At 35.8% G+C, this 24,268-nt stretch overlaps 1 protein-coding gene across 1 annotated transcript; it reads left to right on the top strand.

The window, feature by feature from the left end:
- Positions 1 to 1,333: 1,333 nt before the first annotated feature.
- LOC112772294 (dynamin-related protein 5A) lies at positions 1,334 to 5,228 on the top strand. The gene is made up of 7 exons (XM_025817207.3): positions 1,334 to 1,973; positions 2,051 to 2,257; positions 2,347 to 2,775; positions 3,007 to 3,234; positions 3,338 to 3,533; positions 3,719 to 4,409; positions 4,771 to 5,228. The coding sequence occupies exons 1-7, from the start codon at positions 1,428 to 1,430 to the stop codon at positions 4,955 to 4,957; spliced, it is 2,484 nt and encodes an 827-aa protein (XP_025672992.1). The 5' UTR covers positions 1,334 to 1,427; the 3' UTR covers positions 4,958 to 5,228.
- Positions 5,229 to 24,268: the final 19,040 nt, after the last annotated feature.

Genomic DNA, 24,268 nt, shown 5'->3' on the forward strand with positions numbered 1-24,268 from the left:
AGTGTGTCGGACACATTTCGGATACGACACTCACTAATACTCGTTCAACACGCATGTCTGCTGTGTCCAACCGTGTCTTAATAAAAAAATAAGAAATTCTTCTTCGGACCAAAATACCATCACGTGTTAACGTGTCCAATCTTATTCTTAACATGTATTCTTAAAATAAATTTAGAAATAGTATATATTATTATTTATTAAAACAAAAAAATATTTTAAATACTTTATATAATTAAAATAAGATATTAAAAATAATTAAAAAATTAATTTATGTTTTAATATCAATAAAATATCAAAATATCATTACGATTTATGTAAAAAATACTTTATATTTTTATGTATGCGTGTCTCCGTGCTTATAAAATTTTAAAATTCGCGTATCGGCATGTCCTATATCGTATCGTGTCCCGTGTCCGTGTCAGTGTACGTGTATCGTAGATTCCTTCCAATATGCTTACACAAACTAAATGGTAATTTGGTCTTTTTTCTTTTAATACACTTAAATAACACTTATACTAAAAGGGTATTTGTGTCTTTTTAATTAATCTTTAAATGAATATTTTAAAATATTTAAATAGTCTTCAGGTGACGTAATTTTGTAAATTAGATATAAATTTTTAATCTTTAAAATAATCAAATAATTCTTATCGATATTTTTATCTTTTTAAAATTAATTATAAAATTATTTTATTTTTAATAATTAAATTAACTTTTTAATTCAAATTAAATAAATTTAATATTAAAAGATATTTCTTCTTTTAAAATTAATCTTAAAAGAATATTTTTATTTTTTAATTCTTTTCATTTTTTATTTTTTATTTTATCATAATTTTGTAATAATTTAATATCAATTTAAGAATAAAATAAATTTGAATTAAAATAATAAAATAAAAATATTTTTGTCCAAGAAGGTCCTTCTTCTCTTTCTTCTTAATTATGGAATACTAAAATTCTATATAATATATACAAGTTTTTTCTCTTTCTTTAAATTAAGAAGCACTAAAACTCTATATAAATTTGGAGTACTAAATCAGGTGCTTGATTTTTTAGTCTTAAAAATATTTATTTAACTTTTCTATAAACATTTAAATAAATTTTTAAAAAATTATAATTTAATTTTTAAAATTATACAAAATATTAATATTATATATTTTCACAAGTTAAAAATAAAAAAATACTTATAAACCTATTAAAACTGACCTTAAATATGGAAAGTTGAAAACCAAATTGACTTATCAATTTCATTTCATGGGGTCTTAAGGTTTATTTTTGGACAAAAGGGCCCAAGATTCTAAAAAAGTTAAAATGCCTCAAAACAAAAACTAACGGCTCCATTGGCAAATTCAAATTCAAAAGTTTCACTTACGCTCTCCCCCATCTTCTTGTTCCTTCTTCACCCACCAATTCACCACATCCTTCTTCCTTCAATGGCCGCCAACACCAACACGAACTCCTCTTCACTCACCACCCCAACCAAAACCCCATCCTCAATGTCTCGAAAGCACCACCAGCACCACTCCGACGCATCCTCGTTGGCGGCGAAGTCGCGTCGCTTTGAGGCCTACAACCGGCTTCAGGCAGCGGCAGTGGCGTTCGGGGAGAAGCTTCCGATCCCTGAGATCGTGGCCATCGGAGGCCAATCAGACGGGAAGAGCTCCCTCCTGGAAGCATTGCTGGGTTTCCGGTTCAATGTCCGGGAGGTGGAGATGGGAACCCGAAGGCCCCTCATCCTCCAGATGGTTCACGATCCCACCGCCCTCGACCCTCGCTGCCGCTTCCAGGAGGAGGATTCCGATGAATACGGTAGTCCTTTGGTTTTGGCATCTGCCATTGCTGACATCATCAAGTCAAGAACCGACGCACTTCTGAAGAAAACTAAGACAGCTGTTTCTCCTAAGCCTATTGTGATGAGAGCCGAATATGCTCATTGCCCGAACCTAACCGTTATCGATACCCCCGGCTTTGTTCTTAAGGTGGGATAGAATGTTAACTAGTCTATTTTTTTGCTGAAAATTCTTTGTATTTAGATGGTCTTAATTGTTTTTGGCAGGCAAAGAAGGGGGAACCGGAGAACACGCCGGAAGAAATACTTTCGATGGTGAAGTCGTTGGCTAGTCCGCCCCACCGTATGCTCTTGTTCCTCCAGCAGAGTAGCGTCGAGTGGTGCTCCTCCTTGTGGTTGGATGCTATTCGTGACATTGATCCAACATTTAGAAGGACTGTAATTGTTGTCTCCAAATTCGATAATCGTCTCAAGGTAACTTCTATTGTGTTAGGGTTTAGGGTTTAGAGAGTTGAATTGTACAAGTATCTAAATGCTGCTATTTGCTTTTGTAATGGACACAGGAATTTAGTGACCGGTGGGAAGTGGATCGGTATTTGAGTGCAAGTGGTTACCTTGGAGATGGCACTCGCCCTTTCTTTGTGGCCCTGCCTAAAGATAGGGGTAACATTTCAAATGATGAGTTCCGAAGGCAGATTTCTCAGGTGGACTCTGAGGTTCTTCATCATCTGCGTGATGTAGTCAAGGGTGGTTTTGATGAAGAAAAGTTTAACTCTCATATTGGTTTTACCCGTTTGAGAGACTATTTGGAGTCTGAACTTCAGAAGAAATACAAAGAAGCAGCGCCGGCAACTCTCGCGTTGCTCGAGCAACGCTGCACCGAGGTGACTGCAGACCTTGCTAGAATGAATTCAAAAATACAGGCCACCTCAGATGTTGCTCATCTCAGGAAATTCGCGATGTTGTATACAGCTTCTATAAGCAACCATGTGGTGAGTTATCATCATTATGGAATTTATGAGTGAGAAAATTTGAAAACTTAACTAGGTGTTGTATACTTAGCAAAAATTTATTTATAGACACTATAACTTTCACTTGTTATGAATATTTTATGCTAGACAACATGCACTTTATGCTGTTCTGTGATTTTTAGACATCTTTTTAACAATAGTTATGAGCCTAGGTTCTCAAATTAGTAACTATCTTGTTTCCGATTTGTCAAGGGTGCACTTATTGATGGTGCAGCAGATCCTTGCCCTGAGCAGTGGGGGAAAACTACAACTGAAGAGCAATCTCAAAGTGGCATTGGAGCTTGGCCTGGTGTCATCACAGATATGAATCCCCCAAATTCTACTTTGCGCCTTTATGGAGGAGCTGCTTTTGAAAGAGTCATACATGAATTTCGATGTGCTGCATATTCCATTGAATGCCCTCCAGTGTCAAGGGAGAAGGTACTTCATATACCTTTTAGAATTTAGATAACTGATTTGGAAACACATCATCTTTCCTTTTTTTCTTCCTCAATTTGAGATTCTTTTGATATGCTTTCAACAGGTTGCGAATATATTACTTGCCCATGCTGGCCGAGGCGGCGCAAGAGGAATAACAGAAGCTGCAGCAGAAATTGCTCGTTCTGCTGCTAGATCATGGCTTGCTCCTCTTCTTGATACTGCTTGTGACAGACTTGCTTTTGTTTTAGGAAACTTATTTGATTTGGCTCTAGAAAGAAACCGCAGTAATGACTCAGAGTGTAAGTGATTCTCCTTGCTGAAAATTTGTCACTGTTTCATTTGGTTGTGTATTTACCACTAGAATGTTATGAAATAAATCCTATGACAGAATTGCAAATGATCATTGTGTGGAATTGTTTTATCTTTTACTATATGTTTAATACATCTGATTAGAGAAGCTGAGTGGTGGTTATTTTCATTGCAGATGGGAGTAAAACAGCTAACATGGACGGCTATGTTGGTTTTCATGCTGCATTAAGGTGTGCATACAGCCGCTTCATAAAGGATCTTTCAAAACAATGCAAACAACTAATTAGGCACCACCTTGATTCAGTTACCAGTCCATACTCACAGGTCTGCTATGTCAATGATTTTCAAACATGTTATGTACCAAATGCTCCTCCTTTCAAAAAATTAAACCAGGTTGCAACATCTTCCTTTTTTCTTGAGCTGAGCGACACGGGTTCTGCATCCCACGATGTAGTAATGAGGGACCAGGAAAATATACCTCCAGAAAAGCATCATGCTCAAGAAACCACCCCAGGCAAAAATTCAGAAGCCAGAGAAGCTTTACATGAAAGCAACATTACTGTCCCTGAAACCCCATCTCCTGATCAGCCAGGTAATCCTATTCATGGATTGGCAAAAAAGGAGCATGGCATTTGCAACGATAATGGACCAAGAAAAAGAGCGTCTAGAATGACAGGGAATAGCAAGAATTCTGACCAGATCATCAGGATGCAAAATGGTGGTCTTCTATTTGGAAATCAGGAAAAATCTGGTTCTGCTTATTCAGAAATCTGTTTCTCAGCAGCGCAGCATTTTGCGCGAATTCGCGAAGTTCTTGTTGAGCGAGGCGTGACATCGACACTAAATTCTGGATTCCTAACACCTTGGTAAGCTTTTCTATGCATATGTAAATAATGTTATGCTTGTAATTGTAAACATTGCTTCTAGTCTATTGCATAAAAATTGACATTTCCTTTTGCAATGTTAGATTTACTTTTAGAAAGTTAGTTAGCAATGTCACATTGTATCACATTCCCTTAAAAGAAATAATGTCATGCCTTGCTTTTTCCTTGTTCCTTTTATTTCAGTCCTATTTTAAGAAATAAGAAAAAACTAGGTCGTTAATGAGAGTATGAGACCATCCCTGCATTTGATTATGTTGATACTTTACTTTTAAAAATTTTAATCACCCTAACTGAGATCATAACTTTATTTCGCAACACTGTTTCTTGCCTACTTTTGTTGCAGCCGCGATCGACTTGTTGTGGCTCTTGGATTGGATTTGTTTGCCCTGAATGATGAGAAGTTCATGGACATGTTTGTTGCTCCTGGTGCAATACAAGTGCTACAAACTGAAAGAGAATCTCTTCAGAAGCGGCAGAAGATACTCCAATCTTGCTTGAATGAGTTCAAGACTCTAACTCGGGAACTTTGATAATAAGAGTCACAGCCAGCTCCCCCACAGAATTTTGATTTAATTCATTCACATTTAGTGAATTTCAATCACTGCAAGGTAAAACTTTGATATGGGGCTTCCTCATTGTAATATAGCTTCTGTAACATGAATTTTTCCTCATAATGGTTTCACTGATTTCAGTGATTTGTAGCTTTATGGTTCACAATTTAACATTTATCCTAAAATGAATTAAATTTCTTCTCAAGTAGCATGTTTTATCTAGGTAATAATGTTATTTGTACTCTTGATCTTAGACTTATTGTCAATACTTATATACTCTCTTGTTTCACAACATAACTTTTAAAAATTTTGGTACATTCATAACTTAATGTACCTTGATAAATTTTGTGTAGCAAACTTTTAAATTGATAAATATTTTGGAACAAAAAAAAACACCATAGCTCAAATAAGTATTGATTTCATTTAGGTAGGTTTGACACTAATCATTTTACTAGAATTAAGACATACTTTTATATCAACAATAAAAATCAAACTCCCATGATAACCATCTATTTCACATGTATATGCAAATAACAGAACTCATGTTATTGGCTGTCACTTGATCAGGTGTTAGTTCCAAAACTTATGGGCTGGTATCACTTCACATCTGCTATAAAATGCTCTGTCAATTGATTGCAGATTGCCCTGCATGTTTGGAAGGGTAACTATTTTGGGACCATGAGAGTGAACAGAAACAAGTCCTAGGTGTTTTCTGGTTCACTTTTAAGGAATTTGTTGCTAACCAACTGGACAATAACATGATACCATGCATCTATGAATACCCTTCCTAATTTAGTGTTATCTCGTGCAGCAAATAAACAGTTTAGGGAATGAGTTTCTCCACTTTGAAACTTTTATTACGGGAAAAAGTAAACTAAAACAAAATTTTATGCTCTAAATGTGTGTGTGGAGATTAGGAGATAGACTTGTTAACCGGCAAATATAGGCTTATAATGATAATGTTCATGATGCAACTCTGCCCTATGTTTATTAGATTTAGTTCATATTATGAAATTTGATCTAGTACTTTTTTGGTTGACTGAGTCATATTGTTAGTTAGCTTAATTTATAAGTAAAAATTTCAAATGATACTTAGCAAGAAAAAAAAAAAAGAATTAGTTGTCATGCTTATATTATACATGAATGATATTTCTTTACTTTTGAAAATTATATAATTATCCATATCAACCTTTCATACCTTGTCAAAATGTTAACCCATACTAGGTTATTAATGGGACCATGTTATTAAGTCTGGGTCTAATAAAAATAAACAATCCGAGTTCAATGAAATAAAAAGAAATAAAAAAAGGTAGGTACTAAGGGTTTTCTTTCAACTACTTTATCTTGACTCAGATTTTTTTCAAATACCAAATATATTTAACTAAAAAAATGTACTAACTTCATTATTGTATTATATTCTACAAAAATGCGTTTAGATATATTACTTTTTAAAATAGAGTTTACTCACAGGATAATTCAACAGGAAAGAAAAAAGATAAAGAAATAGATGGTGTTTTGTCTTATAGAAGAATGAGCGTTTGAATATTAATAGTATTATCTTAGATGTTAATCATGTCACGACGATACATAAAATTGTGACTTCAAACAGAAAACAATCCAAGAGAGAACCTAAAATAAGAGGGAATGACAGCTAATTATGCAAGCATTCTTTATTATTCTCTCATCAACATTCAACAATATTCCATGAACCTCCTTTGAATTTGCGAATTGGCAAATAGCAAATCAAAAATACCCACCAAAGTCAGTCCTAAAATTAAATGTGGTCCCCAACAATTCTTATTCCTCCTTGACCTCACATTACTAGTGACCTACTCCAACAACATAGTTATTATTACAATCCAATCGTAATTAATACCAATGGCTTATACTACTATCCAATAGTAATTAATATCAATGGCATCATTAATAATTACTTTGGAATGCAATTACTCCTGCCGTTACCCGTTTGACATAATCTCTTAAGTTAATCTCATCCACTATATGTTTTCCTTCTTAATTATGTTTCATATAATGGTGGAGCTTGGAGACATAATTTCTCACTATAATTTTTCTTTGGGTTAACTAGCATGTCTTTTTTAACATACATAATAAAATTATTATTAATAAAAATTTGTAAAATTTTTATTCTACTAAATATACAGCAAAGACATTAAAAATTAAATTTTGCATTTTTCTATAAAAATTTTCTTAACTAATAAGTTTAGCATATGTCCTTCCTTAACCAAGCTCTTTTTTGTTATTATTCTTGTCCATATGATTATTTAGATATGCATGAAATAATTCGGAGAATATATATTATCCCTATTTTATAAAAAAAAATAATTATAAGATTGTTTACCGAAATAGAGTAATTTAGAATGTAAATTGTTTCGAAGGTTATCTGAAATCGGATGTGGATTGGGCTTGCTTACGAGGTCCAAACGTTCAAAGGAGTGGTCTCCGACTTGTCCTGCGTCAGAGAGCTGCCGTCCGAGTTGTGTGTTCGAAAAGGTGGGGGGTTGTACCTGCAAGACACTCTGATGTCTAAGTCAGCAAGGGGTTAAGCAGGTTTTAGCGTATTGGAACTTAGATGTACCTGAGTATATCAGAGTATTTATAGGGGCTGAGCCAATAACCACCGTTGAAGTAGTTCAACTTCTAATGGTGGATAATCGTCCCTTTATCATAGGGTTGTTAGGATCTCTCTTCTAGAAGTGGGTGAGAGATATAAGGAGGTAGTTACTTACTTGGATAAGTGTTAAGCGCCTGCTGGCGTTGGCCCCGACCTCTTTGTGGAAGTCGGATAGACAGCAAAGGCCAACCTACATGATTGGGCCTTTTAAACTTAATTTGGGCCTTGCTTATGATTTGGGCCAGGGTATGAACACTGCCCATACTCGAGTCCGATCTCTTTAACAGGAGTTGGATTCGAGTATGGATAAAGCTCGGGACTGCCTAGGTCGACATCTTCTTCCCGAGTTGAGAAACCGACGTGATTTCAAATCATCAATCGTCGTGTCTTGTCAACCATCACGTCCGTTTGGCTTTTTGCATTTACACGTGGGCGGCAGTTATATTGGTAACGGCGCGCTCTTTTAATGATTGTTTCGTTTTACAATTATGCCCCTTGTATGTTATAAATACCTTTCGTCTTTTTCTCTTTATTCTTTTCGAATTTTTCCTTCGTACTTTCTTCCCTATTCAAAAGATCTTCACGCTTTGGTGCTTGCTATTTCCGTTCCTGGGATTTTCAGCGCTTTCGGCATCCCCTTCCTTCTTGCTGTCAGTTTTTCTTCAAGAAAGGTTAGTCTTTCGTTACTTTTCACTCTTTACTGGCTTCGTTGTTTTTATTGAGTGTGCTGAATAATGGAGGAAGAGGTTCTTAGTAGGTTTTTGTGGTGCTTTCACTATTTGTTGTAGGAAACTTTGGGATTTTTGTGTTTTTCTTTTTACAAAAATTGCTTCTTTTGATGCGATTGGTTGCTTTGTTTGGGAAAGGACTGTCTTGTTTCAAAACCTGTTTTTGATAGTTGCTTTTTCTTTGTGCAATGTAGGTATATTTCCTTGTATATCTTTTTTCCATTTCTGAAAATGTCTTCTCGGATCATGGAGGCTCTGTTAGAATGGGTAGATTCCTCTGTCTTGTCTGAACACCCCATCGTCGATAGTGTTTTTGTTACCGAACTTCGTAAACACCATAGGATCTGCAGTTCTGATGTCAATGAAGCAAAGTATGAATTAGTGGCCCCAGACCCAGAGGACCGGGTTTGCTGTGGGAGAATGAACGATTCGGACCCCCACTTCTTTTTTGCATACGATTGTCTGTTCACTCGTTTAGGGGTTACTTTTCCCTTTTCCGACTTTGAGATGGAGGTGTTATCCCACTGTAGGGTAGCTCCTTCCCAACTTCACCCCAATTCTTGGGGTTTCTTCAAAATTTATCAGCTTTTGAGCTATGCACTTGATTTTCCGGCTTCTTTAAGGATCTTTTTCTATCTTTTTCATTTAACAAAGCCTTTTACTGCTAAAAATAAGCAGCAGTGGGTTTCCTTTTGAGCTATACAAGGTCAAAAGTTTTTTCCATTTTCGATGAGTCTTTCCATGACTTCAAAAATTTCTTCTTCAAAGTTCAAGCCGTTGAAGGCCATCATCCCTTTTTTCTAAAGAAAATAATGAGCCCCGATTTCCTCTATACTAGGTCGAGATCTCCTGCGTAGAGAAATATGGCCTAGTAGATTTGGACGAGGTAGAGGAGGCTGTGGTAGAGTTTTTTCAAGAGGCTTGGGGGCGGGCTCCAAACCTGGACACCAAGAAATTTCTTTTTGGATCTCCGAGCTATGTTTTATTTTTTATCTTGACACTTTTCTTACTTCCGACTTGTGCATTAATCATTTTTACTTCCTTTTTCAAAAAAATTAAAAGTGGGTCAAGAGCTACTTACCAAAAGGTGCAGGAAGCCAAGAGAAATGCTCGCGCCCGAGCTACTGCACAAGAGGTTGGAGCTTCTGCCACTCCTCTTCGGCATCAAAGCTCGGGTTTGGGGACTTCTTCTCAACCAATTTTAGTAAATCCAATTTCTACTCCTCATCTTCCTCCTCCTTCCCCTGTCCGCCCAGTCCTTTCTTCCTCGGAGCCTGAGAAAAAGAAACGTAAGATCTCGGAAGCTGGTGCCTCCAACGTCGGGGACACCGGTTTTGACAGAGTGAAATTTTCTAGGAAGCACATTCTTCCACATAGCCAAATTGCTATGGATGATGCTGCTATCCGTAATCATCTTCAAATTTTGATTCGGGGAGAAATTTGGACTGCCGGGGTTTGTACCTCTCTTCTTGATATACTGAAAAAAATCCCTTTGAGTGCGACCCAACACTCTTTGGAGAATCTCCAGGGGCAGATAGCCATGTATCAAAAAGATGAAAAGAGGTTGCAGGAAGAAAATGCTCGGCTAAAGGAAGAACTCTCCCAAGCCCAGGAAAGAAAGAAACAGTTAATCGGTTCTTGTGCCATGGCTGAGGGTTTGAAGGAGAAGGCTGAGCAGAATTACGTACGCATCTTTTTGGCCAATCTTGACTTGAAAAGGGAGGTGGAGCAGCTTCGGGAGGGTTACCAGGACTTGGAGGACTCCATTGTCGAGGGTACTGAAGAGGTGTTTAGGGTGTTGAAACAACAGGTCGGTGTTATTGCTCCCGACCTGGACCTATCACCTCTTCATCCCGACAAGGTTGTCATTAATAGGGAGATAGTTTTTCCTCCTCGTTCTGAGACTGACTCCGAGCTTAAGACTTCGGGGAATCGCATAATGAATCCCCTCCTCGGGAGATCGGTCCAACCGAGGGATCACATCCGAGTTCTTCAGCCCCTCCCAAGGCAGGTCCGACTTCTGGTGCCGAAGAGATTCCTCCTACCCCTCCGACTTCCACAGCTGAACTGGCCTCCTCTCTTGCTGATGACTCCAACCCTCTGATTGGCCCTATGTGATATTCTTATTAAGGCCCGGCTTATGGGACCTTTTGATAAATAATTTTTTATGTTTTGTATATTTTGTGGATGTCTGCTGACATTTTATCCTTTTTAATAGGATCTTTAAACAACAATCTTCATTTTCTGGTCCTTTTTGGATAGGACTTCTAACGAAGTAATCGCTTGTGATGACGTTTATTATTCCTTTTATTGAAGGATTGTTTAGTTCATAAGGTCTTCTGTGAAAAAATCCTTTACTGTTTTTGAGTTTCGCAAAGCTTTTGAAAAACTTTTATTAGATAATTTTGCTGTTATCTAGTAAGGCTTTTGAGAAACTTTTTGTTAAGTAATCTCAATTTTGGTAAGGATTTCGTGAGAACACTTCTACCTTTGATCCTTTTAAGTGATTTTCGTATTTCTCACTTTCCATTATTTTATTTGCCAACGTTCAACTTCGTTTTGCTGATTCAATCGTTTTCATGACTTAGTTTATTTTTGCGATTCATTTCGTCCTACTCGGTTTTTTTGACTTATAAGTCGTTTGCTATTTTATTTCCGAGCTGTCATGATCGTCTTTTACAACCTCTTTACACCAAATTGTACCTCGTTACTTTATCCTGCTGACCATCTAGGTCAGGCAGTAGATTTCGCGCTTTTTCGAGCTTAAGTCGGTGCGTATTGTAGTAGTAACGGAAATTCATAGAGAAATAAATACTATCATTAATGAAGAAGTAAATTTACAAAGGCGCTTTTGGCTACTAAGGGACTTAGAGTTTTAATCCCCTAGTCCTCGCTTTGATTCCTCGTTAAAACCCCCTCCAGGAAAACCCTCTTTGGAAAAAAACCGTGAAGTCGGAAAAAAGAGTACATCAGGGAGTGAGGCTTGCTTCTAGCTATAATATCTCTTCATATTGCAAGCATTCCACGACCTTGGAAGCTCGGAGCTTACTAGGTCAAACACTTTATAGTAGCCTTTTTCCAAGACCTCAACTATCTTGTACGGTCCCTTCCAGTTTGCGGCTAGCTTTCCTTCGCCCGACTTGTTTACTCTGATGTCATTCTGAAGGAGGACTAAGTTGTTTGTGACGAAGCTTCTTTGAATGAATTTTTGGTTATACCTTATTTTCATCCTTTTCTTTAAGGCTGATTGTCTTATTTGTGCTTGTTCTCGGACCTCCGGAAGTAGCTCGAGTTCCTCTTTTTGGACTTGGATATTATCAACGTCGTCGTAGAATGTCACCCTTGGACTCTGTTCATTGATCTCTATTGGGATCATGGCTTCTACTCCATATGCAAGTCGGAAAGGTGTTTCGCTCATAGTTGAGTGAGGTGTAGTTTTGTAAGCCCATAATACTTGAGGGAGCTCTTCAGCCCATTCTCCCTTTGCTTCTTGGAGTCTTTTCTCTAATCTTGCCAATATAACCTTATTGGCTGCCTCAGCTTGTCCGTTTACTTGGGGATGCTCAACCGAAGTGAACTAGTGTTTTATCTTCATGCTAGCCACCAAGCTTCTGAATGTAGAATCAGTAAATTGTGTGCCATTATTAGTAGTCATAGAGTGAGGGACTCCAAATCGGGTGATGATATTTTTGTATAAAAACTTTCGACTTCTTTGTGCCGTAATGGTAGCCAGTGGCTCCGCTTCTATCCACTTAGTAAAATAGTCCACTCCTATAATAAGGAACTTTACTTGTCCATATGCTTGAGAAAAAGGTCCGAGCAGATCCAATCCCCATTTTGCAAAGGGTCATAGAGAATTTATACTAATAAGTTCTTCTGGGTGAGTGACATGGAAGTTAGTATGCATCTGGCAAGGTTGGCACCTTTTTACGAAGTTGGTGGTATCTTTTTGCAGGGTCAGCCAAAAGAACCCAGCTCGTATCACCTTTCTGGCTAGAGACCTCGCTCTAAGGTGATTTTCACAAATCCCATTATGTACCACTTTCAGGACTTCTGCTGTCTTAGAGGTTGGGACGCACTTCAATAATGGTGTTGATATGCCTCTTCTATAAATGACATTTCGTACCAACGTGTAGTTCTGTGCTTCCCTTTTGAGTTTTTGGGCCTCCTTTTGCTCCTCGGGAAGGATGTTGAATTTCAGATATTCGACCAAGGGAGTCATCCATCCAAGATCTAAGTCAGAGACAGACAAGACGTCTAGCTTGCTATCCGCCTTGATGACTGAAGGTTCCTGGAGAGTTTCTTGTATCAGGCTCCTATTATTTCTCCCCGGTTTGGTACTTGCTAGTTTGAAAAGAGCATCGGCTCTGCTGTTGAGCTCCCTTGTTATATGTCTTACTTCAGTTTCAAGAAACTGCCTGAGATGCTCCAGTATTTTTTCCAAATACCTTTTCATGTTGGGGTATTTTGCCTGGTACTCTCCATTAATTTGGGAAGTAACTACTTAAGAGTCGCTGAAAATTATCACCTTGGTAGCGCCAACTTCTTTGGCGAGTTTTAACCCTGCGATTAGAGCTTCATATTCAGCCTGGTTATTGGAGGCGGGAACTCAAATTTTAAGGATACTTCTATTTGGATTCCCTCTTGATTGACCAGTGTTATGCTAGCTCCGCTTCTGACCTTATTGGAGGATCCATCCACATATATCTCCCAGGTTGTGGAGGCCTCTTCTAGGTCACCTGCATATTCTGCCACGAAGTCGGTGAGGCATTGGGCTTTGATTGCTGTCCAAATTTTGTATTTCAAATTAAACTCGGATAGCTCTATATCCCATTGAACCATTCTGCCCGCAATATCTGTCTTCTGAAGGATTTGCTTCATGGGTTGGTTCGTTCGAACTCTTATGGTGTGAGCTTGGAAATAAGGTCGTAGCCTTCTAGATACTACAATTAAGGCATATACAAACTTTTTAAGTTTTTGGTACCTTAATTCAAGGCCTTGTAGTGCCTTACTAGCAAAGTAGATAGGATGATGTCCGACCTCATCTTCCTGTATTAAGGCTGATGCCACAGCTTTCTCGGCGACAGCTAAATGCAATATGAACTCTTCCCCTTCTTTCGGTCGAGTAAGGATAAGGGGTTGGCTCAGAAACCTTTTGAACTCTTGAAAGGCCTCTTCACATTCAGGGGCCCATTCGAATTGACATCATTTTCTAAGTAGCAAAAAAAGTGGTAAGGATCTTAGTGCTGATCCTGCCAAGAATCTTGATAGAGCTGCAAGTCTTCCGTTTAACTGCTGAACTTCTTTTAAACAGGCTGGGCTCTTCATTTCTAGGATTGCTCTACACTTATCAGGGTTGACTTCAATTCCCCTTTGTGTTAGCATGAATCCTAAAAATTTTTCATGCTTCCACTGCGAAGACGCACTTAGTAGGATTTAATTTCATCATGTGCCTTCTTATGGTGTTGAAGACTTGTGAGAGGTCGGTCAAGAGACTAGCCTCATCCTTGGTCTTTACCAGCAAGTCATCTACATATACTTCCATTAAGTTTCCAAGGTGAGGTGCAAACACCTTATTCATCAACCTTTGATAGGTGGCTCCTGTATTTTTTAATCCAAATGGCATGACCACGTAGCAGTAGTTTGCTCTGGGCATGATGAAGGATATTTTTTCCTGATCCGACTTGTACATCGGGATTTAGTTATATCCCGAGTAGGCATCCATGAATGACAAATATTGATATCCCGAGCTGGAGTCTACTAGGGCATCAATATTAGGTAGAGGATATGGGTCTTTCGGACATGCTTTGTTGAGGTCGGTATAGTCGACGCACATCCTCCAATTGTCATTCTGTTTTTTGACCAGCACTACATTTGCCAACCATGCTGGGTACTTAACTTCTTTGATGAACCCGGCTTCTAGTAGGGCTTGCACTTGATCTTCGACCACTTGAGCTCGTTCTGGGCCGAGCTTTCGTCTCCTTTGCTGGACAGGTCGGGATCCCAGGTAGATAGCCATCCTGTGTGACATGAGTTCGGGATCTATCCTAGACATGTCAGAGGCTTTCCAGGCGAATAGGTCAGAATTTTCTTGTAAGAGCTTTCTGAGCTCTTGCTTCAGTTTCGCTCTTATATTGGCTCCTATGCTGGTGTTCATGCCGACCTCTTGTCCAATTTGGACTTCTTCTATCTTTTCTCTGGGCTGTGGTCGTAACTCTTCTTTTGCTCAGAATCCTCTGAACTCCACTATATTGACTTCCTTGCCCTTTCCTCTTAGGTTCAAGATTTCATTGTAACACTTCCTTGCCAACTTCTGATCTCCCTTTTTGGTAGTGATCCCCTCTGGTGTTGGAAACTTCATACAGAGGTGAGGGGTTGAAACAACTGCTCTCAGCCGATTTAATGTTGTCCGACCTATCAGGACATTGTAAGCGGAGGCTACATCGACAATAATGAAGTCGATGCTCAAGGTTTTAGACTTCGACCCCCTTCCGAAAGTTGTATGCAGGGAGATGAAGCCTAGTGGTGTGATAGGAGCCTCTCCTAGCCCGAAGAGCGTATCTGGGTAGGCTTTTAGCTCCTTTTCGTCCAGCTCCAACTTATCAAATTTCAGCTTAAATAATATGTTAGCTGAGCTCCCTTGGTCCACCAGAGTTCTGTGTAGATGGGCATTGGCGAGGATTGGTGATTACCACCAGATCATCAGCCCGGGTATGACTCCCTACCCATCCTCTTTGGTGAAAGAGATAGTTGGGAGATCGGGTTCGTAGCTATCGACTTAATAGCCTTCTTTAAGATGTCTTTTTTGAGACGACTTGGTCAGCTCCCCTCCAACAGACCCTCCGGATATCATATGAATATGTCACTCTGGAGTCTGCGGGGGCAGGCCTCTCCGTTCATGACCTTCATCGTCTCTCTTTCTTTTTCCATGAGTGTCTGACCTTTCCATGAGATATCTATCCAATCAATCTTCTCTGGCCAGCTTTTCTATCACATTTTAAGGTCGTAGCAATTATTTGTGGAGTGTCCAAAAAGCTTATGGTACTCGCAATACTCATTACGACTCCCCCCTCCCCCCCCCCTTTTATTTTTTATTGGGCGTAGGGGAGGAAGCTTCTCGATGTGACAAATTTCCCTGTACACATCCACAAGGGAAACTCTCAACAGGGTGTAGTTATGATACCTTCTGGGTTTTTCAGATCCGACTTCTTCCTTTCTTTTGGGCTCCATTTCCCTTTCTTTTGATTGTTGAAGGTTCCCAAGTCACCAATTTAGTTCTCGTAACCTGACGTTTTTCTCCATGTTGATGTACTTCTCAGCCCTCTCTTGTACATCGCTCAAGGAAGTTCGATGCCTTTTTGATATGGATTGGGAGAAGGGTCTGTCTCGAAGGCCGTTGATGAGTCCCATTATTACTGCCTCAGTAGGTAGGTCCTGGATCTCTAAGCATTCTTTATTGAACCTTTTTATTAGTTTCTCAGGGATTCTCCGACCTCCTGTTTTTCTCCAAGTAGGCTAGGTGCATGCTTGACTTTATCTTTCTGTATTGAAAATCACGTGAGGAATTTACGTGAGAGATCGTCGAAGCTTGTGACCGACCTTGGGGGGAGGCTATCGAACCACTTCATGGCCCCTTTGTTAAAGTCTTCGGGAAGGCCTTGAAGCGAGTAGCATCTGACGCGTCGGCCAAGTACATCCGACTTTTGAAATTACTAAGGTGATGTTTTGGATCAGTTGTCCCATCATAAAGATTCATGTCAGGTATTTTGAAGTTCTTGGGAACTTTAGCCCTCATGATATCCTCAGTGAACGGGTCCTCTTCCCCCAATGGGGTATCCTCCCGATCTACACGAGAATCCTTATTTTGGGGGTTGGATTCCAGCTTTGAAAGCTTTTTTTCGAGCTCTTTTCGCTGCTTGATTTTCTTCCTGAGACTTCTCTCTGCCTCACGCTGTCACTCCAACTCTTGTTCGAGTTACTCGAGCTAGCCTTGGTGGCCATGTAGTAACCCCATGAGGTTGGTGGAATGAGGTTGCCCCTCCTTTCCAGGCTGATGAACCTCAAAGGAGACCTTCTTTGATCCCTGGGTATTCGAGGGACCTTCACCACGCGATCCCTCCGCGCGCTGGTAGGTGTATTATTGCCTGGTCGTTGTTGACCGCGTCCTGATGCTCTTTACCGGACTTAGATGTAGTGTGTCCGTCTTCATGCTGGTTGTTCGCCATTATGCGTTGATCTCCGGGTTCCCGATAACGGCGCCAATGTTCCGGGGGTTACCTGAAACCGGATGTGGATTGGGATTGCTTACGAGGCCCAAACGTTCAAAGGAGTAGTCTCTGACTTGTCCTGCATCAGAGAGTCGCCGTCTGAGTTATGTGTTCGAAAAGGTAAGGGGTGGTACCTACAAGACACTCCGATGCCTAAGTCAGTAAGGGATTAAGCAGGTTTTAGCGTATTGGAACTTAGATGTACTTGAGTGTATCAGAGTATTTATAGGAGCTAAGCCAATAACCACCGTTGAAGTAGTTCCACTTCTGATGGTGAATAACCGTCTCTTTATTTTAGAGTTGTTGGGATCTCTCTTCTAGAAATGAGTGAGAGATATAAGGAGGTAGTTACTTACTTGAATAAGTGTTAAGCGCTTGCTGGCATTGGCCCCAACCTCTTTGTGGAGGTCGAATAGGTGATGAAGGCCAACCTACATGATTGGACTTTCTAACTTAATTTGGGCCTGACTTATGATTTGAGTCAGGGTATGAATATAAATATTATATATAATTTATTATGTTTGGAATTGAATAGAAAATGAAAATGAAAATGAAGAAAACTTAAAAAACATTACACTAATTACTAAATGTATGAGAAAACGTGAGAATAAAAGAATGACAAATATATTGAATTAATTCTTTTTTAAAAGAAAATTGACAGATACTAGTATTATTTTTCAAAAAGAACATTTAATTCTTGACTAGTCATTTAGTAAATCACAATCATAAAGGTCCATGGTCAATGATAGTGGATGCCATATTGCCATGTTCAAAACCCATTAAGACGTTTGGTTTGAAGTAAGCTGTCGTGGTCTTATTGTCGAAGCTAGCTTAGTAGTTGATTAGGGAAATGATTAGGTTATGATGATGATTAAATTTGCAATTACAATTAAGAGGAAAACGCCACCTATATATAGTGATAAGCCATTGTTTTTACCGTAACCCCTTAAATGTCCTTAGACCAATTCAATATATATATGACTTGTATTTTTGTGTTACGTAAAATATAATTCTTTCTTTAGGTAATAATTCAGTATTACAAGTCATTGACTAGTTGTCTAGTTCGGTCTAATTGTTTGAACAACTAATATATATATATACTAATAATAAGTAATAATCATAATAATAATAATATGAATTCTTTTTTTTTTTTGTCTATGATATCTTTTAATCTGATAGGTTAAGAACTAATATGTTATGGATCTAAGTTTTATTTAAGAATTATAGGTTACTGTATGTACAAAATGAAATTTACACCAATTATTTAAGCGGACGACTAGTGAGCTGATCACTCGATCAACCCAAGTTAGTTGAGAATGAATTATTTTAATTTACACTTTTATGTCATTATTTTTGTTGTGGTAAGCAATTTTGTGTCTATCCACTTATATGGGGATATGGTTATTGTTACTAACACACAGATATAAATGAATTACTATGGGAAGTTTATTGCACTAACAATGTCTTTTTTTGACTTGGATTTGAACGATTCTAAATTTGTAACTCACTTGCATGATCCTAATTAAGACAGATAAAAATCTAGAAAAAAAAAAAAAGAAAGTAAAGGCATATATATACACTACCATTTATTTTTATTTATTTAAGGTTTTTTTTTAGGATAGTTACTGACTTACTGGTTCCTACCAAAACTGAGTGGGTCAAACCGGCATAGTCTATGAAGTATGAAATTAAAAAATAAGCATTGAATTCTTTAATTTTACTGTGACAATTAAATATACTTTTTCATCAACGAATTATAACTCAAATGACATAATCTCTCCATTTTTATTTTTATTATTAAGATTGACTACTTTCACTACTTGGAGGTTTTTTATTTTTTATTTATTTTTTTCTCGTTAAAATAGAAATATTTACTTCTTTATATATTTGGAAGGGTATTTTGCGGCTGGACTAATTTGCAAAATTAAGTTGAACGGATTTTGTTGACTAACCTGTGAGATGAGCGTATAAACTTGAATTTATTTTGCTAGCAAGTTCACAAAATGAAAGTAGAATAAATTAAATTCAAATGTATATAACAACCAAGGTATAGACTAAATCAATTTTCGCAATAGTCCAAAGTTACCCTACGTTAGATTAAGTTTTTTATTTTGTATTCTTTAATTACCGTTAAAATAATTGACTAATTTTAGACATAACAAGTGTATAATAATATATATTAAGTTAAAAAAATAATTTTGAATAATAATCATCTCTCTAATCCTGTCGTGTTTGCAACATTGGTCGCAAAACAGACCAAAATTCTCGTATATATTGCGGCCACAACTACAAAGAAGCATTGTCTAATTTCATTTTCACCTTTAGTTTTCATAGCATTGTGGAAAGGAAGAAAAAAGAGAGAAAAAGAGGAAGAAAAGACTGAAAAGAAGAAAAAGAAAAGAAAAAAATGCCATGAAATAGTGATATTAACGGGCTCAATATTGATAAACATATTGTAGATTATCTATAAGTTTTTTTTGGTTTAATTATTCTATTAGTTTATATAATTTTATTAAATTTTTAATTAAGTTTTTATATATATATTTTTTTTTTGATTGAGTCTCTATATCATATCAGATTTTGTAATTAAGTTCTTACTGACTTACCATGATAAAAACGCTGGAATTAACAAAATATTTCGTTAAACAAAACGAATATGTCAAACACTTGACTGAATATTTTGTATAGTTTAACAGAATATTCTGTTAATTTCAACGTTTTTGTCACGATAGAAACTTAGTTACAAAATTTGATATGGTATATGGATTTAATTGAAAAAATATATAAAAATCTAATTAAAAATTCAATAAAATTATAAGAACCGATAAAATAATTAATTAAAAAAAAAAAGTAGATTATCTGTGAGATTAGTCTAATATAAATAAGAATATTGTAAAAAAAAATTGCATGTAATTCACGTGTATTTGGCTACTTATATAGGTAAGAAAATGTACCCAATTTTAGATTGTGAATATGTCGCAGTCAAGTAGCAAAATAAAAGTAATTTACTCGTAACTAAAATGTAATTCTCAATTTTTGATTATTTATCTGAATAATAAAGTATATTTTTATAATTTAAAAATTTTTAATTTGTTTCAAATTATTTAAAGAACTGGTTTAATTAACTTTTGTTATTGGTCTGAGTGGTCACTGATACATTAACAAATTACGGTTTACAGAATTTACTTAGAATAATTATTTATATGATTGGGGATTGATTAGGAATAATTGTAAAGGAGCGCTTCGTCTTTCAAAAAATTATCAAAGATCGAAAAAAACATTTATTCTTATATTACTTTTTTTTTTCCTGCAAAATATAAATTCAATACACAAAATTATAAAAAAAAAAAAATATTTACACAATTTAATAAATGATTGTGTAATTTATAGTTCCATATCCCTTTTTGGTCCAGGTACGATACATAACCCTTTTTCACCTCCTTATAATTCCATTCCTAATTTATTCGTTTATTTTAGAGTATTTATCTATTTTAATTTTTAAAAAATAAAAAATTATCAAAAATACCTATAAAACTTACGAATGCAGATAAAAGTACTCATAAATTAAGAAAATTAATGATATATCCATTGAAAATGGATTCCGTATGACAAAAGTATTTAAATTCTAATTTTTTTTTATTTTTTAATAAAATTTTCAAACTACCTACTCCACCTTCAATCTCAACTCACCTTTTTAACTTTTCATAACCCAACCTACATTTAAAATCCTTGCCATGAAACCCGAAACTACTCCTACAACGTACAAAATGAACTTTTATGGTGGAAGTTCTGGATAGTAACGCAACACGAGACTGTAGCGCCAAGATTAACAAAAAAATCAATCAATACTAATGAAGAATCAGAGAAAGAAGCGTAAAGCAACAGTTTTTAATCATTTCAGTTGTTTTCTTCTTCTTTTTTTTTTCTTAATTTGGGGACTTTCTTTGTGTGAAGGGATGTGGTGAAAAAAAATGAAAAATAGTTCACCATACTGAATTTATCTGCCAGGAACCGGTCGAAGTCCTCTACCACCAATGATTTTGGCCTGGTCTATTGTAGGAATAGTTATGGACTCCATGGTAAGAGTTTTAAAGGTGCACGTTGGATTATGGAAGGTTGGAAAAATGAGTTGAGGTTGATTGTGGGGTAATTTGAAAATTTTATTAAAAACTTAACAAAAAAATTAACTTTGGATACTTTTGTCGTACGGAACCCATCTTTTATGGGTACAACGTTAATTTCCTTAATTTATGGACATTTTTGTCGGCGTTCGTAAACTTCATGGGTACTTTTGGTATTTTTCCTTTAAAAAATTTTGGACCAGACACTTTAGTACTCGACTAAAATTAATTATTCAATTGGTCTTTAACAATTAACTCCATTAGTCACTTAGGTCCTTTGTTCCGTCAACTCTAATGGAAGATAAAATAGTCCCTAAAAACTCTAACCGGAGACAAAATGGTCCCTGACCTCCTCTGTTCAGAAACGACAATATTCTTCCCCAATTTTCATCATATCTCGCATAACACTAATAGTCTAACACTGTAACTTCAAGGCTTCAAGCTACACAATGCACACTCTGCAACTTCAATGTTCACAAGAAGAAAAATTTTCAACTTGTTCTCAACCAATTCATACTCAGGAAACTAAAGACTATGTCTCTCAAGTACTTGTCGTCGTCAATGGATCCCATGAATCTAGACAGCAAGTATGATTTGTTAAGACCCGTCATCGTCGCTGCCATCTCCCTCCTCCTCTACCCTATCATTTCCATGACCACATTGTCCACCACTCGGATTGCTTCTTTTAGCTTCTTCTCCGAACCAATGTTCAGTAATTGCTTCAGTTTCCATATGTGCGGCAACGACGACATTGCTCATTGTACTAATAGCTTGGATGCGTGGTCAAAACTGTTTGCCAACTTGGACTCCGGAAAAGAAAGAATGAAGCACTCGGGGTCCATTTCAAATGAGAATTTGCATATGATATCGAAAGAGAATCTTCTTATGATGTCCTAATGTCCAACAATCTATATTGCTTGCCGGAGAGTGGAGAAAGGCGTGCCCTTGGAGTAGTTGTGGAACTTGGTCTTGAGGATGTGGTGGATATTGTCGGAGTTGGAGGTGATACTGTTATCGAGGACGTGGAGGTGGATGCTTCTGGTGGGTGAAATGAAGAGGAGGTGGGTGTACCAGCCACAAAGATTTAGGAAGTGTGTGGTCCATGACATGTTGAAGTAGGTGCGACACGCGTGGTAGTTACTGATACGTACTTCAAATGTTCGTGGTATGAAGAGTTCAAGTGTTATTTAGAAGATATTAATTTACATTTTTAAAATATTTTAATTTAATTTGATATATTTTGATTTTATTTATTTAATTACTAAATTAGGCTTTATGTTTATGGGTTTTAGAATTTTCTTTGTTTTAATCTAATAAGAGGTCTATAAATACCTCTTTAACTATTGTAGTCGTAATACAGAATTATTTAGAAGTTTGAAAATCCCTTTTACATTGTCTTCGACTTCTTTTCAAAATTTCAATTCACATAATCCATTTTAGGTACACCTCAAAACAATAATATATATCAAAAGATTAATGATATTTTATTATTCTATTTAATTTTTTTTATATTTAAATACTAAATAAAAATACATAAATGGTTCTAATATCATGAAATTTTAAATTTTAATTAAATTTATATTATTGTATATTACTGAACCTATACATATTAATTCTTCGATTATTAAAAAAAAATGTGATTCATGTAAAATTAATAATTTATATAGCGTCTAAAGGAATATAAGTACAAAATAACTATAAAAATGATAGTAACACGGCTCTTTAATTTTGATGAAAGTTAGTTGTTAAAATTTAATTTTTCTATTGATGTGAAAAGATAACGGGGGACAAATACTCTCAATTAATCAAATCAATAGACAATTATTGACCCTTGAGTAAGAAGCTAAGAATAAATCGAAGGATTGCATGTTTCAAGTTTCAAGTTTCTAACAATCTTTTTCTTAATTTTCCCTCTCTCTTGTATGTGTAAGCTTAAGGGGGTTTCATTTAATTTATGAGAGCAAAGGGAATATATATGGGGCCATCATGTTTGACTAAACAACCGCACCTGTTTTCTTTGCCTTAAGAGAGGGAAAATGCAGCGTTGAAGCAATACACACACTCTTTACTCTTCCTTTCACTCAGATCATAAATCCATTCAATTCTTGGATCCAGAGGGATAGGGTAATTTAATAATATTCTGGATAAATATTTTTTTTTTTGGTTTTTGAATATTTATTAAAAAAATAATTTTTAACAATTTAAAAATTTATAATTAATTTTTAATTATTCAAGTAATTGATATAAGTGATATTTATTATTAGTTTAAATTATAAATAACTTCTAATATATCAGCAGGTCAATATTTACAACGGTTATTTAAATTTATTATTTAAATGATGATTAGGTACTTATTAAAAAATTTTAAATTGTAAAGAATTATTTTGTCTTTCGAATAAATAATCAAAAATCGAAAAGGACAACTAGTCTAATATTATAGAAATTGATGTGCTATATGTATGAATCTTTCAAATAGTTAAAATACAGATCGAATATGAGTATTTTTAAAATATTTATTTAGAAATATCAAACTTTAGTTTAGAAATTTTCCATTTGTTTCAAAATATATATCACTTTAAAATATTGGTATATCACTTGAAATTTTGGTATGTAGTAAAGAATCGTATGAGGAAAATGCTTATTATGAAAAATAAGAAGATCTAATTAATAATGAATATTAAATTAAAATTAACATTAAGTGATTTACATTTTTTTTAAAGTGATTCATGTGACTATTTTTTTTATAAGAATTTTCAAATCATATATAATCCTATGGACCACTATAACCATAAGACAACATGATTTAAAACTTTGGCAAAGGAACACTAATTAAGACGACAACATAATTTAAAACTAGTAGTTTGTGTAGTAGTTCACCTCCGTGTTTTAGAACGACTAAAAATTAATAACTATTATTTAATTATGTAATTATAGTTTAGTTATTATAATTTTTTCTTTATTTAAATTTTACAAGTATTTAGATTAAACTATTTTTTTTATAATCATTTTGGAAAAAAAAAAAGGAAAACATCCTAGCTAATTACTGTAATTAGTAATAGTTAATGATACATCAAGTCTTGTGATTCAACGATCTTCCCCTATCTGCCCCTCCTAATTATTTCTTTTTGTATATATCCTTTTATTGATTAAACTAACAATACTTTTCTAGATTATTGATTTTATCTTTTTCTACGAGTATAAAATAGTCCCCTTACCAGGAAGTTTCATACATTAATTTCCTCTCATTCTCTTCTCTCTGAATTTAACTCAAAAAAGTTATCTTGTTGTACTTCTTTGTCCAAACACAAGTCAATATTAATGCTAAGAACTCATAAAAAAAAACACATTTTAATTATAAGATTGCTTCCGTTATGGCTTGTGGCCACAATAATAATGGTGATACTGACCAATCCAACCTACCTTACTATTAATCAAACGATTTAATTTTCTTATCTTATCTTCATTCTTGAGCTTCTCGTGTATATTTAGATGTAAATTAATTATTAATAACGTATACCCAAGAAATATGTCAATTAAGCTAT

This window comes from Arachis hypogaea, chromosome 18 (genome assembly GCF_003086295.3).
Source record: "Arachis hypogaea cultivar Tifrunner chromosome 18, arahy.Tifrunner.gnm2.J5K5, whole genome shotgun sequence".
In the NCBI taxonomy this organism is placed as follows: domain Eukaryota; kingdom Viridiplantae; phylum Streptophyta; class Magnoliopsida; order Fabales; family Fabaceae; genus Arachis; species Arachis hypogaea.